General features: G+C 39.2%; 1 protein-coding gene across 1 annotated transcript; it reads left to right on the top strand.

Annotated features, from left to right (window-relative positions):
* Window positions 1–4204: 4204 nt before the first annotated feature.
* On the top strand, window positions 4205–8709 carry LOC133459284 (solute carrier family 25 member 44-like). The gene is made up of 4 exons (XM_061739164.1): window positions 4205–4368; window positions 5946–6614; window positions 6740–6867; window positions 7909–8709. Exons 2-4 carry the CDS (start codon window positions 5987–5989, stop codon window positions 8098–8100), a joined length of 948 nt encoding a protein of 315 aa, XP_061595148.1. The 5' UTR covers window positions 4205–4368; window positions 5946–5986; the 3' UTR covers window positions 8101–8709.
* Window positions 8710–11992: the final 3283 nt, after the last annotated feature.

The following is an 11992-nucleotide window of genomic DNA, read 5'->3' as shown; positions in this document are numbered from 1 at the left end:
CTGTGATTGGGAGAGAAATACAAGAAATAAAACTGAGGACCAAATGAGAAGAAAAGATCAAACATAAATCCTCAAACAAAATAATTTCTTCAGCCTCCCCTTTCTTCAGAATGTTATCTGTCTAGTTGTACAAGCTGAAACGTACTGCGAGGACAGAATACACAACAATAACAGAGGAACAAAGTAGCAATAAAATGAAAACCACGTCTTATAAAGTGCAGATGCATAGGAGGTCACAGCCAGTTAACAGTTCATAATCACATCAATCATGGAAGACATAACTACCATCAGGTACAGAGACACTGTCCAATGCTTTCACGCTCTAGGTCCTTCAGGTTCGAACCAAAGTCATCGAAAGATAGTCAGTTTTATATGTGCTCTTAAGAGTCACAAAAGATACACGAGCAAAAGTTTTATATAATTAAAACGCAGCTTTCTTATTGCGTTTCAGTTTATTCGATTTTACAAATTATATTGTTAATTTAAGTTCAGTTATTTTACTTGTTAGGTTCCCTATGTGGAAAAGAATTGAGTAGGTGTTCTTGATTTCTGATTTTATACCGTCACACATTTGCAAGAGAAAACTCAAATTATTACTCGTAAATCTGCAGGAAAACGGTATGAAATTGAACTGTATTATAATGCCATGTGTTAAAACTTTAAATTTCTGACTTTTTAAACGTGCTCGAGCTCAACACCAAGGCTCGAACTTTGGTCTGAAGTGGTCTGCCGTAGGAAGAAAGCCTCCAACCATGATGACCTCATCCTGTCCAACCGCTTCGAGTCTTTGCAGTCGCTCACATCGGACGGGATCCCGGCCCCGCCGAAAGCCAGTTGTGGCCCTGTAGCTGCCGGGACTGAAGGCTTGAAGCAGAGCCGTTCACTGCTTTTCCTTGCGCTCACGCCAAGTGAAAGATTCCCCCCAAATTAAAATTTATATTTTCTATTAAGGGAGGCAAAAAAGGCGGTGGAACTGCATCAATTACACGAAGCTCAATTGTAACTAAGGCATTTCTTTAAACAATTATTCTACATTTGAGCATAACTCTTTCTTTTTAGTAATCCACCTGTTTTATGTATCACAGTCTACAGGCCACCCAATCACCTTCCTGTTTTATTCAAGAGTTTTCTGAATTGTTAACATCAATACATTCCAAATACAATACAATTTTAATAACTGGTTATTTTAACCTGCACATTGATGACAACAGGGATTATTATGCTAATTAGTTTTAAAATCTTCTTAACAGTATGGATTTTAAGCATGTCACACAGCCTGCTCACAACAGAGGACACGCCCTAGATTTGTTCATAACCTAGGGCCTTTCTACTGGTGTGTCCTCTGTTGTTGACCTGGCTGTGTCAGACCACTATTACGTGTTTTCTCATATCACCAGTTTTATCTAATGAGAAGCCCCAGTGAGAACTATGAGGAAACGGTATATAACTTCTGAAGTGGCTAGAAATGTTATTGACATTTTACATCACACCCCTGTCTGGATGGCAGATAACTTCTGACAGCTTAACCAGGGGCCTGTACTACGAAGCGGGATTTGGGGTTAGCGAGGTAACTTCAGGTTTAACCCTGGGTTTTCAGGACTACGACGGTGGTTCACTTCTCACCGGGGTACATCGCCATGGTAACTTATGCTGAACAGCTAACCTGCTCCGGAGCAGGTTATGTTCGAGATACAGATCGCCGGGTGTAAAAGCACCGCCCACTGACCAATCAGCTCTCTTGGAAAATGGCATGCCCTTTCGAAGAGAATCCAGTGGAGTTTGGTGCGCGGATCGTGAGAGGATCCCTCCGAAGAGAACGCGTATTCAGGGACCACCAAAACCCCTTTGCTTTCCCTGAGTACCTGTATGAACGATCCAAAAAAAATAGGAAAAAAAGAAAAAAGAGGTGGAGGAGAAAATAAAAAATAAATCAATCAATGAATAAATAAAACAAATCATCACCCAAAATCCGATGTACAGTCAATCCAAAACTAATACCAATTAAATAAATAAATCAAGAAGAAATGAAAAAGAAGATGCATTTGTAAGGGGATAGCAAAAAAGGGATTTTCAATTTCGTCCCTCGAACATTCTGAGAAGTCACTTTAAAATACTAAATACCCCCCTCCTGAAAAAATAAAAAATTAAATAAAATAAATAAAAAAACCCAATTCTTTGGTACAGCATCAGCACAAGTTATCGGTCAACAACAATAGTTATAGAACCAATATATACAGACTGTCTCAGAAAATTAGAATATTGTGATTTTCTGTAATGCAAACACAAAAACAAAAAAAATGTCATACATTCTGGATTCATTACAAATCAACTGAAATATTGCAAGCCTTTTATTATTTTAATATTGCTGATCATGGTTTACAGTTTAAGATTAAGATTCCCAGAATATTCAAATATATGTTTATATCCCTATGAATTTACGCATTTATACAGTCAGCGATCTTTTGCCAGCTGTCTTTCCTGCATTTTGCAGCTGCAACTGTGTTGCTTTTTGCCTGTATTATATGCCTATACTCATCATATTTCCGTAAAATTATTGTTTGCTCTTCGCTACTGAAATAAGCGGCTCTGACAGCGGACTTCTCCATGCTTGCGATTGGTCATGCGCTGAAAACACCGCCCCTTTTATGTGCACGCGCTCATATCCAGATTGGAGAAACCTGGGTTGATATACCGAGTTGATAACCACCGTCGTGTGACCGCTTAGCGTGATTGCAATTGTCCCGCTTAGTGAATCTGGATAAGGAAAAGATATCCTGGATATGTTGAACTTGCTTCGTAGTACAGGCCCCAGGACAAAACTGAAGTCTTAATTATCGGTCCTGAAAAAGAGAGAGAGATAATTCTAACAAACCTGCAACATCTTAAATCTTCTAAGTGTGTGAAAAATATGGGCGTCCATTTGACTCTAAGCTGGATTTTGTTTCACATATTAGAAATGTAAAAAAGACAGGGTTTTATCATCTTAAAAAGATCGCCAGAGTGTCCATTTCTCTCTTGCCAGCACAGAGGTGTTATGCATGCTTATAATAATAATAATAATAGTAATAATGATAATAATAATAATGCTTATATTTCTAGTAGAATAGACTACTGTAATGACCTGCTCTCTGGTCTTCCTAAAAAGATTATTTCAAGTTTACAACTACTACAGAATTCAGCCGCACAAGTGCTGACGAGGACCAGGGGGTCTTAAAATCACTGCACTGGCAACCTGTACGTTTCATGTTTGATTTTAAGGTTCTTTTATTAGTTATACGTGTGCTGTGTGGGTATTAATGTGAGGATGTGTGTGAAAATGACCAGATATGTGTTTTTAACCATGAATGTGTGACTTTTTATATGTTAAATGTTTATTTTATTATGTAAAGCACTTTCCGTTACTATTGTATGAACAGTGCTATATAAATAAAGTTTGATTTGATTTGATTATTGAAGGCAGAGCTATAATCAACAAAAAGCATCCATACATACGGTAGGTCCCTCTGTGCTCCAGGTGTTGTAGAGCAGAGTGGAGAGAGATGCTGATGGCATCCTCTGTGGATCGGTTTTCCCTAAAGTTAAATGGATGGGGTTCAAGGGGGGGTGGGAGGCTGGTCTCTCAAAGCACTTTGTGACAATAGGGTTGAGAGCGATGGGAATGTTAATGTAAAGGAAATCAAATAACAGGAGAGGGATTATAAACATATTTTTTACTGGCCATACACTCAAAATAAATGAATAAACTTAAAATGTACTCATAAATGTTATGTAAAGTGGTTCCACACAAGTACTTGTTCAGACACTTTATTGACTACCTGAGTTAAATTAGTCTAAGATAAAAAAAAAGGTAAAGTAAGAAAAAGAAAAAAAATATTATTACTAATTTTAGCTTGCAAGCAAGTTCTATTTTTTTTGTAGAAAATAAATAAATAAAGGTAAATAAAGGCCTCAAAGACACGTGTTGAAAGAAATGTGGCAAAGGCTAATTTTTTCCTTGTACATACTTTGTATGTAGACAGTAAACTGCGAGAGATATTTTCTTTGATAAAAGGCCGAGCCGTAGTTCATCCTCCGCCCAAACTGGTGGCGGTAATAAAGCGGGTCCCGGTCTTTGTTTACCAACCACCATAAAACCCCCGAAGAAGAAATGCTGCCCGCTGATTGGTCGACCGACCAGGAAGGCGTTTGAATGAGAACAGGAAGAACCCGCAGCGACCCGCAGCCGTGAAGCTAACAGGCTAGCAGGCTAGCAGCCACACAACGTTGGTCTTTGAGTCAGAGACGTTTAAACGTTTGTAGACGACACGTTTCAGGCTCGGATTACGTCAATGACATGACTGTGAATTAAAGGGAAAGCTGTCCAAAGAGGTGAGTAGTTGTTTATAACACTGCTAACGACATTAGCTCAGGTTAATGTGACAAATAAACATATAATCTGCGGTTCATGAAACACGTGACTTTGTTGCATTTTAACCACCTCTGGTTATCGGGTGAAGTGAGAACACGGTGTCCTCCCGAGGGGAGCGTTCACAGCTGCTCGGAAAACACACTTTTGTAGGAACATTTGAATTTAAAGTCCAGGATTCTGGTAGAGCCGAAGCTGCTTCTTTATTTCCCTTGAGAAAAACAATCTTAGCTTGTACTTAGTTTTTCGTCTTTGTGCACCACCTTTTACAGCTACTTGACATAACTGAAACATTATTGTTAAAACAGGTAATAGTTGAACCTGAGCGTTACCAGATATAAATTAAATTTAAGGGTGTGATGTTTACAAAATGATCCATGTGGAAATTTCTGCATTTAATTTTAGGTGCTTAAATGTCATTCCTTGCTTTGCTATGGAAAAAAAAGCTTAATATTTTAATATGTAAATATAGGATTTCTATATTTAAGATTAACGACATATGCCTTGCAACTAAACATGCTTTTTTATTGGTGATTTCTGCACCTTCCATCCTGTAATTACCAAAGTAATACGTGTTAATTTTAAACAGTGTTCTAAACAAAATATAATTGGGTAGGAGGATGATAAGTCCCACAACCGGAAAACTGATACTTGCAGTACTATGTACTACTACTACTACTATTACTACTGCTGTGTTATTATTTATGTACTAGTGTCATAGTTAAACCAATCAGCATTACAAAAAAAAAAAAAAAAAAAAAAAATTATTAATACTGTAACTGTATATCTGTACCCAGGACTTAATCCACAGTAACAAACACCAGGTTGGCCTGCGTGTGTTTAAGTTCACGAATAGTTAGAGACAACACTGAAACCACTGGAACAAAATAAGATGTGAAGCCAAGAGCATAAATCATCACATGAATGCATTCCTCTGCTGAGAAACTTTGTGCTCATCTACATGTATTGTGATCTTTGCCTCCCACTAAATACTTGCAAATCACCTATTTCAGCAGCATCTACCAGCAAGACAATGCATTATCCCTCGGGCCATTACTGAGGAGAAACTGCTCAGCAGTGGTTTAATAACCATGATAACTGCTCAGCAGTGGTTTAATAACCATGATAACTGCTCAGCAGTGGTTTAATAACCATGATAACTGCTCAGCAGTGGTTTAATAACCATGATAAAGAGCCCAACAGCCTCTACAGTCTCTAGATAAATTCAGTTGAACAAGCTTGACCTAATGAGGCCCCACCACGTCTCTGTGGCAGACACTACACCTTCAAGAAGCTTTTTACCAGGGGAGTGCAAAATGCTGAGCACTTTAAAATAGTCTGTTTTGAAAACAAAACATTTGGTTTCCACTGCCAGTCAGGTCTGACTAGGATTCACAGAAACATTGATGGAATATGTGGGCGAGTGTTAAACTCTGCAGATGCAACCAATCAACCTGACTAGAGTGTAAAGCTGGTGTTGTGGTCAACATTTCTCACCCTTTATTGACAAAAAAATAATCATTATTGTTTATGTTGTCAGGCAGGTATCATTCTGATGAGGGGGCAACTACAGCGGGAAGGATGCAGCAGAAAAGGAATATCCAGATCATCGAGTGGGAGGACCTCGACAAAAGGAAGTTCTACTCCTTCGGGGTATTCATGACTATGTCCATCCGGGCCACCGTCTACCCGGCCACGTTGATCCGCACTAGGCTGCAGGTGCAAAGGGGGAAATCGCTCTACAGCGGCACCTTTGATGCCTTTTTCAAGATCCTACGGGCAGAGGGCGTGAGAGGCCTGTATCGTGGCTTCATGGTGAACACCTTCACACTAATCTCAGGGCAGGCATACATAACTACCTACGAGCTAGTGAGGAAGTATGTTTCCCAGTATTCCACGGACAACACAGTCAAGTCGCTGGTGGCGGGTGGCTCGGCCTCCCTGGTTGCACAGAGCATCACCGTACCGATAGATGTGGTTTCTCAGCAGCTGATGATGCAGGGCCAGGGGCAGCACCTCACCCGCTTTCGTCTCGATTCTGGTTCTGAGACTGGAAAAACAAAAAAAGTGTTTGGGCAAACCAGGAACATTATGTCTCAGATTTTTGCTGCTGACGGCCTGCGGGGCTTCTACAGAGGATATGTGGCTTCCTTACTCACATATATCCCAAACAGTGCAGTCTGGTGGCCTTTCTACCACTTCTATGCTGGTAAGAACCTGAAGCATGTTTGAACACATCTGGTCAGTGTCTCTGTGTTTTAGCAGAGCAGTAGTGAGAAAACACTTTCCAGTCCTTGTTTTGTTATAAAGTATCTGTATGTGTAATGTTCACAGAGCAGCTCTCTAAACTGGCCCCCAGTGACTGCCCTCATCTGATCCTACAAGCCATGGCTGGACCCTTAGCCGCAGCTACTGCCTCAACGGTCACTAACCCAATGGATGTGGTCAGAGCACGAGTTCAGGTAGGAATCATTTATCATGTTGCAGGGCTTTACACTCACTTTTGCTACGTGTCAAGCTCACATTCCTAAATTAAAATGTTACAGTCATGTGCAAATGTTCTGGATAATAGTACTGGGCAAATACAACCGCAGAGAAACAAGAAGTGCAGCTTATATTTCACAGTGGGTTGCCTACTACTAAGGGGTCACAGTGCTTTCCCAAGTCTAGGTAGGAAATTGTTAGGAAGGACACTGTACATAAAGGCTCAAATCAGGTGTGGTGACCCCTAAAAACGGAAATGTTGAATGAAGTTATATTTTATTTGTCTAACAAAAATTAAGCAAAACAAGAAAAGGAAAAAAAAAAAAATCATATGAACAATACTAAGTATCCTCTCATCCTCAGGGTTTAAGAGGATGAGAGGATTGTGAAATACGGTTTCATGTCCAGATTTGGCCTTGATGGCCAGCGCCATGTTTAAAAAAAAAAAAACCTCAAGCATAGCATTTCACCAATAACTTGAGCATGGGGGTGGAGGAGTGATAATTAGGGCTTGTTTTGCAGCCACAGGACCAGCTAAAGCCTGGTCATGCAGCATGACAATGATCTGGAGCACACCAGCAAATCCATATCAGAATGGATGACAACTCCTAGTTGCGAGATAGAAGAAGAGTGGGCTAGAATTGCTCCACAATAACTTGAGAGATTGATAGTCATGCAGGAAATGCTTCAAGGTACTGCAGCTGAACGTGGGTCTACAAGCTACTGAACCATGGTGGCCTGTAGGGCTGCCCATGTGAGTTTTTCTTTTTGGCTTTATTGATTGACAACAGCATGTTGCTGTTATTCATTTAACAGTCTGAGGTTTTATTTGTGTAAGACCCATTATGATCATCTGATTTTATTATGTTTTTACACAAAAATGTAGGATATAAAGAGGGAGCACTAACTTTTGCACATGACCAAATCAGCTTTAGTCCAACAGATGATTATTTTCAACAAATAATTTTAAAAGCCAGCCCTAACCCAAGCTGTATGGTGCATGGATTGTCTGTGTTCAGGTTGAAGGGAGGACCTCGATCATTGAGACGTTCGGGCAGCTGATCAAAGAGGAGGGCTTCTGGGGATTGACCAAAGGACTGTCGGCACGCATCATTTCATCCACACCCACTACCATCGTCATGGTGGTTGGCTATGAAACACTGAAAAAACTGAGTTTGCGACCCGAGCTGATGGACTCGAGGCACTGGTAAAAGAAACCTGGACAGCCTACGCTGCATATGAGCCATGTGCCATTTTTAAGCCCACATCATAACCTTGAACGGTGAACGTACTGGATGGGGGTGGGGGATTTGTTTCAAATGTAAAATAGTGTGGGAACAACATGGAGCCAGCTTCTTTGTTTTTTTTTTTTTTTTAAACACTAGCTATGATCTTAAACCTGTTTTAAGCTGTTTGGCTGAATCTTTTCTAAAAACTGATTTACTGCTGGGAAACATCCACAACCAGGTTTAGATTGCGCGTGGGCTGCTTTGAGTTTAGCTTTTGGTGCGAAAACCAGTTGCTGAATGCAATATTTTAACAATGTGAGACACGCTGATGCATATTAAATCATTAGTTCTTTTCTGTTATCTTCAAGCATCTTTGTGCTGGAGAAAAGTGGAAGTGATAATCTTATGATACAAAAACACAGGTGGTTACTATAGTAACCTGTGTTGGTACTGTCCTACCAAAGGAAAGATGTTTTGATCAAGTTTCAGAGAAACGGTCATATTACTAAAGATGACGCATTCAATTCCATTCACTTTTATTTGTTAGACAGGGACTGTACATATTAATGGACACAAGTGTAAATATGTATGGTTGTAGCCGGAGGCTAATTTCCACCATTCGTCCCCGCTGCAAATTAATGCCAGACACAGAATCGGACATCAGCAGACAAAGGAGACAAGATATGACATTCATAACAAAAACACAACATTAAAAGATACGACAGAACTAGATAAAAATCATTAAGCAATAAAACAAGTTTCAATTGATAAACCAGTAAGTGACCGTAAAGTTAAAATGCTAAGTGCTGAAGTGCAAGAGTTTGTAAAGTGCTGATGCAGATTACAAATCGCTCCATTGCTTCTTAAAGTGCTTTAATGCTCAGATTTGTAAAGTGCTAATACCTATTGCCATTGCAGACACTAAGTCTGCAGTAAACAAATGATTTGGTTTTACTTTACTTTTGCCAAACTGGCCTTTAAAAAAAAAAAAAAAAAAAGTTGCCTTCATTGTGTGAAGTTGAATCAGTTTGATCTGTGATTTTTTTAAGAGGCATAAAAAAATTAGTTAGAAAAGTAAAATCTCTAAGTTGGTTTTAAAGTTTTCCTGTACATCTCAAATTCCAGGTAAATGCATACAGTATTTTATTAATATAATGAATAATACTGTATAAATCCCCAAAGGGAAATTATGTAAATGCAGTGCACATTTCCAGCAGTTTAGGAACTTTTAGGAATTTCTTGTCTACTATAGTAGTTTGCAGTCTTATTGCTGTTCTGATGAAAGAGTGAATTATTGTGCTGTAACCCAAAAGAAAGGTGAATATCTTTTTAAGCTGGTTTTCTTGTTCCAACCTGAAAAGCTGTGTGACTAAAGAGCAGCAAGCAGAACTAACACATTTCCCCCGTTGTGTCCAATATAATATGTATTTGAGTGCAATAATGTTTTATTCTTTAAAACAAAATGTGATATTTTCTGTAGGTTGTGTGAATAACATGTTTTTAAATGAGCTTCCTGTAACTAAATTATTTGTTCTTGGTGTAAAGGGTTCTCCTTGTTTTTCCTTATAATCACAACCACTAGTGCTTTGTTTTTTATTTTACCATATCGGGCTCCTGCAGTTTGTTGCTTTTGAATGGATGTTTTAACAACTTTAGAGAAGGCAAACAATTAGACAACTATTTTGTAGAAGTGATCATATATTTACAAACACTAGTTGTTTTTGCTTCTTTTAATACGGAAAAGGGGGAAAAATAAGTGGTCTTCAGTTGGTTGGATGCTTGTTGAATCTGAAAAAAGACAAATACATAACTGCTTTTTTTTTTCTTTCTCCCCTTTTCTTTCTTCAACGTTGGGCACAAGTTTCTCACTCTTTGTTGACTAAAGCCTTCATGTCTCTCTCACAATACTCTCTACAATCCTGATTGAAGATTTGTTTTGCACAGCTCAATGTTAGGTGTTGCGAGTGATCAATCCTCTGTTGTAGATCTGACCCATCAGTGGAAAATACAGGTGGTTCTGTTGTACCAGTGTGTTTTAAGGTATTTGGTCAATAAAACATCTTAACTGCCACCAGATCTCACGTTTAGATGGTCTGTGTTCATTTCAGAGATGCAGTTGTTTGACTTCAGAAATTTGCATTAAAGATAGACTTGGACCAATGTACAATGGAAAAATAAAATTCACTGGTGTATTTGAGTTAGCTTTTTTTTGTGTTTATTATCAATGAACAGTGATTATGGAAGTCATCTAATTTGTCTTAATAATTTCTTGAAATTAAGAAAAATAATAATAATGAATTTAAGTTGAAACGCACTTTACATTCAATGAATCTCAAAGTGCTACACTTAGACCATTATTCATTCATACACATTCTCTCTGGTGGTGGTAAGCTACGTTTTGTAGCCACAGCTGCCCTGGGGCAGACTGACAGAAATGTGGCTGCCATTCCGTGCCAAACAGCCCCTCCGACCACCATCAAACATTCATACACATTCATACACATTCACACTGGGCAAGGTGGGTAAGGTGTCTTGCCCAAGGACACTACGAGCCTTAAAAGAATCTCAGAACATATTCTTGGTTTTTACAGTTAGCCTGTTGAGAAATATCTTTTTCTGAAATATACTTTCACGTTTAGAGAAATATTGTGTGTTCCTTAATTCTCCACCGGGACTTCTTTACACAGATAAGGACTGAGGGAAAATGTGATTTTTCTTTTTGTCACTGGAGAGTTAATGCTTTTCCTTGATGTTCTCATAACCGTGGGGCGTCCATACATCTTATCGAAGGCGACGTTCTGACACCAAAGGTCATATCTCATTATCTTGGTCAGATAATGAGATGAAAGAATCCAGTGAGGGAAGTCCACTTAGTTTAAACACATCGTTCCTGCAGATAATTTTGTAGGGTTTGCTTGCTGGAGTGGAAAATGTGCAAAATTTCAGATTAAGGCAATTATCTCAGCCTGGAATGGAACGCTGAAAAGTGTGGTTTTAAATATGCTGGGGGAAAAAACCCAAAACATCCTGTATTTAACAACTCAACTTTTACTGTTTTAAGAAGTTATCATTTCTTCAAATCCAAAAGTGCACTTTGGGAGGTTTTCCTTCCAAGGAGTACAAATATGTTTTAAAATATTAAGCCAGATTGAAAACTCCATTACGTTCCCTTAACTGTTAAACATTTACTTTTTCACAAAGTGAGCAACAGATGGCAGCAGGCATCACTCTAACTGTGCACAACTTTTCCTCCTGGCTTGTGTGCATCCTCAAACGGTTCCCTCCACAGCCAAACACAAACTTTCCCTTTTTGAGATAAACCCACCCAGAGACGGACGGACAAATCGACTGATGAATGAAACAAATAGGGGAGCCTGGCGAGGATGGCAGAGCCCCTCTTTGAGCTGACACTTCCTGGTGGGATGACAGAGTGCGCCCCAGCTCTGCTCTATGCATTCATTATCAAGCCATGTCTGGAAGGCACTTTGTCAAAAAGATTGATGAGGGCCCGTCACATGGGAACAAATCTGACTTGGCCGGGGTTAGAGGGAGGGCCCCTCACTCTCATGGGATGTGATTGGGGGGTGGCTGGATCGAAACGAGGATTGCATTTTAAAGACAATTTGAAAAAAGGAAATGCAGTGAGAAAACAGGCTTCAGAAAGATGATGTCTCATCCTCAATACGTGGATGAAGAAATGTTAAGCTGCAAGAAAAAACAAAGACTGGGGAGCTAAAATAAACTGTTGAAGGAAAAATGTGTTCTGAAGTTAATTTGAGTTCAAAAGTAGATAAAACCATGGTTTCACAGGAGAGAGAGAGAGGGAATTAAATAAAAACAAACTTTCCAGGATCTCAAACACTATTTGGAGGAC

Source organism: Cololabis saira, chromosome 2 (genome assembly GCF_033807715.1).
Source record: "Cololabis saira isolate AMF1-May2022 chromosome 2, fColSai1.1, whole genome shotgun sequence".
NCBI lineage: Eukaryota > Metazoa > Chordata > Actinopteri > Beloniformes > Belonidae > Cololabis > Cololabis saira.
This window is presented reverse-complemented; position numbering and strand designations above follow the sequence as displayed.